The sequence below is a fragment of the Haplochromis burtoni genome, unplaced genomic scaffold (genome assembly GCF_018398535.1).
Source record: "Haplochromis burtoni strain Fernald_Lab_line unplaced genomic scaffold, NCSU_Asbu1 Contig_662, whole genome shotgun sequence".
Taxonomy (NCBI): domain Eukaryota; kingdom Metazoa; phylum Chordata; class Actinopteri; order Cichliformes; family Cichlidae; genus Haplochromis; species Haplochromis burtoni.
This window is the reverse complement of record NW_024583023.1, coordinates 187,965-191,804: the sequence shown is the minus strand read 5'-3', so window position 1 is coordinate 191,804 and position 3,840 is coordinate 187,965. Positions and strand designations below refer to the sequence as shown.

The 3,840-nt window shown below is 41.2% G+C and overlaps 1 protein-coding gene across 1 annotated transcript; it reads right to left on the bottom strand.

Annotated features, from left to right (window-relative positions):
- Window positions 1-1,187: 1,187 nt before the first annotated feature.
- Window positions 1,188-3,789, bottom strand: LOC102313250 (macrophage mannose receptor 1). Its single transcript, XM_014329989.2, has 4 exons — window positions 2,917-3,789; window positions 2,153-2,470; window positions 1,959-2,050; window positions 1,188-1,807 (listed from the first exon to the last, which is right to left on the bottom strand). The coding sequence occupies exons 1-4, from the start codon at window positions 3,245-3,247 to the stop codon at window positions 1,652-1,654; spliced, it is 897 nt and encodes a 298-aa protein (XP_014185475.1). The 5' UTR covers window positions 3,248-3,789; the 3' UTR covers window positions 1,188-1,651.
- Window positions 3,790-3,840: the final 51 nt, after the last annotated feature.

Sequence of the window (3,840 nt, the reverse complement as noted above, 5' to 3'; positions counted from 1 at the left end):
ACTGTGCAACTGGCTGTTGGATTTCCTCACCGGAAGACCTCAAGCAGTACGGGTCGGCAGTAATACATCCAGCACCATCATTTTAAACACGGGGGCCCCGCAGGGATGTGTGCTGAGCCCCCTCCTCTTCACTCTGCTGACCCATGACTGCACTCCATCATACAGCTCCAACCTCTTCATCAAGTTTGCGGACGACACAACGGTGGTGGGTCTCATTAGCAACAGGGATGAGACCGACTACAGAAGTGAGGTGAGACGCCTGGCCACGTGGTGTGCTGACAACAATCTCTCTCTGAATGTGGAGAAGACGAAGGAGATTGTTGTGGACTTCAGGAGAATGCACACCCAACATGCTCCTCTGACCATTGACGGAGCGTCTGTGGAGAGAGTGAGCAGCACCAAGTTCTTGGGTGTGCACATCACAGAGGATCTCTCCTGGACGTACAACACCACAGCACTGGCCAAGAAATCACAGCAGCGTCTCTTCTTTCTCCGCAAACTAAAGCAGAGCACAGCCATCATGTACTCAAGAGGCCACAGCACTGCCTCCGCAATAAGAAAACGACAGACCTACCACAGTTACCACTCATTCCACTAAAGGGCACGCCCATCATGAGGCACCATCCGAGAGCATCCTGTCGAGCTGCATCACTGTGTGGTTTGGAGCCTGCAATGCGTCCTGTCATAGAACCCTCCAACGCATAGTGAGGCTGCAGAGAGGATCATTGGTGTCTCTCTCCCCTCCCTCCAGGACATTTACAGCACCCGTCTCACTAAAAAAGCCCTTTGCATAGCGGCTGATCCCACGCACCCAATGCAAAGCTTCTTCAAGCTGCTGCCGTCAGGGGAGGAGACTGCGGAGTCTCCAGGCCAGGACCAGCAGACTGAAGGACAGCTTCATCCATCAGGCTGTCAGGAAGCTTAACTCCCTCCCGATTCTGCCCCCTCTCCCCTCTCTCCTCCACGGTCTCACTGAACTCTGTCACACACACACACACACACACTCTCTGACTCACTCACTGGCCTGCACCAGTTACCAGTCACTTTGTGGAGCATTGGACATTTTTAATCACTCTTATATTTAAATGTTCATTTGCTATTTTATCTAGGGATTGAGAGTAACGTAGTTTCTATTCTCTGTATGTCCTGTACATGTGGCAGAATTGACAATAAAGTTGACTTTGACTTTGACTTTGACTGATATGATGTCACCCTTGAAGCAATTGCAGAACCTGCTACACTGAACAGACAACGACAAACAGCCAAAATTGAACTAAATTGGTCAGCACAGCAGAGAAAAATATACCAGCTTACACACAATATGTTAACAAAGATGTGGCATTGATTAAAACTCGCAGGATATACATGTGAGGCACACACACAGGTAAGCAAATGTATTATGAAACTATGAACTATGAAGTTTCTTAAGACACAGCTGTCAAGCTATACAAAAAAAGGATTTGTGTACAGCTGAGCAGAACCTATCAGACTATGAATGATATTTCACCTGTTCCAGAGGCCAAATTTAAACAAACAGTCAAGTACCCATTAGAGCACAAAGTGAAATTATAGTCCTGTTTAATTAAAATGTTAAACAGTGAAGTGTAGCTCATGAAAAAAATTCAACCATTGCCTTTATCTAGGCTCGCTGTCAGACTTGGTTGCATACGGTCTGCTGCTGATCCTGACCAGAACTCTTGTCTAATTCTTTCTCGTCGTCCTTGTTGAAGGTCTTCCCATCAGGCTCCTTCAACCATCTTTGCTTGAATTCTTCATTCGGGCTGTGCTCATTTAATCTCTGACTGAACTGTGAAACACAAACACCTCACTTTAGTCAACCATAGCTGTAAATATTGGCAGAAATGTAATAGAAATAAACAGAAATAGAAATAACAGAACTAGATGTAGCATTTTTTATTATAATGGTGAAGTTTTGGTTCACACTCAGATATATTTACCTTTTCCAAGACGTTCTCTTTTAGTCCCTCCATATCCACAGCAGTGTTAGTTGTCTTCAGCTGCACTTTCAACACCTTCCTCACAGACACAGCTGTTTCATTAGCAAAACAAATTAGAACTGAATTGTATCAATTAAGGATTAACGAGTTCTGTGAACATTAGATTGCTTTTAAAAACTGAGAGGAGAACTCACCAGTGAAACAGGCAAAGTTACGGGTATTTATACAATTAGAGTTGATCCAGTTCACAGATGATGAAGCACCACAAGAAGCTGTCACTAACGTGGACGGTGCATTGGGAAACCAGTTGGTAAATGAAAGTGTGCTCCCATCTGACCACTTCCAGGAGTTTCTGTAAAGACCGATCCAAGCAGTGGAAGTTGCAATTGCCTTCAGCTGTTGACTCTCAGATTGGTTCCTCACACTGGCCAGGTCAGTGTAGTGGTCCCTGCAGTAGCTTTGAGCATCCCTCCAGGACTTACTCACACCCACAAAGATGAAACTTGATGTGTCTGAAAACATTTTGTTTTACTCCAAAGTCATTACAAATATTCAAACAAGTAATAGAAACCATGTTGTAATTTCTCAGCATGGTGTAAAACTGCAATTATTTATGTGTCATTTAAACCAGGACTACAGCAGAGTTAAAATATAATTTCAAATGATCTGGCTCTGTTACAAATAGAATCGCTTATGGTGATTCTGAAAATGAATACCATGTGCATTTTCCCTTCTTTTCATCTTTTCTTTGTATTTTAGGCCCTTCCTTTGAAGATGTGAAAAGAGACACATTTATGAGCTCTAAGAAACTTTTAAGGTTACTTTTTGTTTGGATCATTGATAACATATAAAATGGCCAAAGAAGTTCAGCAACGATTTCTTTTACAGCTTCAAACACAGCCTTAAAGGGAATAATTGATAGTAATAATAATAACACTCATAGTTTGGTTTTCATTACTTTTGTTGTAGCAGTAGAATGGTAACAGGTTTCCACACAACTGGTCATCCCAGTTCCCATTTTGAAGCATTGCCACACAAGCCATGTAACTGCTTATTTGATAACTGGGTTCCCCATTATTCCACATCGTGAAGTCAGCCTCTCCTTCATCAAAGTGATCATGGTTCTCCAGAGACCATTCCCATGCTTCTGTGTCAGGTTGAAGTCCAAACCATACATAATCTGAAGATCCTATGACTTCACTGAGTGCGGCAAGGTCCTGCGCATTATGTACAGTCGCCAGGTCAGTGTATGTCTTCCTGCAGTAATTTTGAGCTTGAATCCAGTTCATTGGAATTTTAACAAGGTGATAGATGTGAGGTAAACATGCAGGTAGGAAACACAGTCCTGTGTTAACAATAAAGATATTTTACAGCACACTTCATACAGTATTTGACATATGTCAAAACAGAGGCTGATTAATTCATCAGCATTTTCAATTCACATATACAGTTTACACATTACACATTACATTATAATTTTTTTTTATTTAATTTTTAAATGCTGTCCCTCCCAGACATGGATTCACACCAAAATACATGTGGAGTTTAGAGATTTATACAAAAAAAAAATAACACTGACCTGATAGGACTATCATAACTGCAATGCCTTTCATCATTTTGGACACCTCACTTGCACCAAGAATTAAGTGTCAGCATATCAGTGTTATTTTCAGTGTTCGGGGAAAAAGAGTTGAAATGCTCTACTGTAAAAAAATGACCGATACAATAAGTGTTGCAATGAAAATAAGAGCAAAGTAAAATAAATAAAGTAATTACAAAATATTAAAGAAAAGCACTTCAGTTCAGTATTTATATCCCAATGGTTATTCATTTAAAATTATATACTATATATAATACTGCCTAAGTGTGCAAGATATATTAT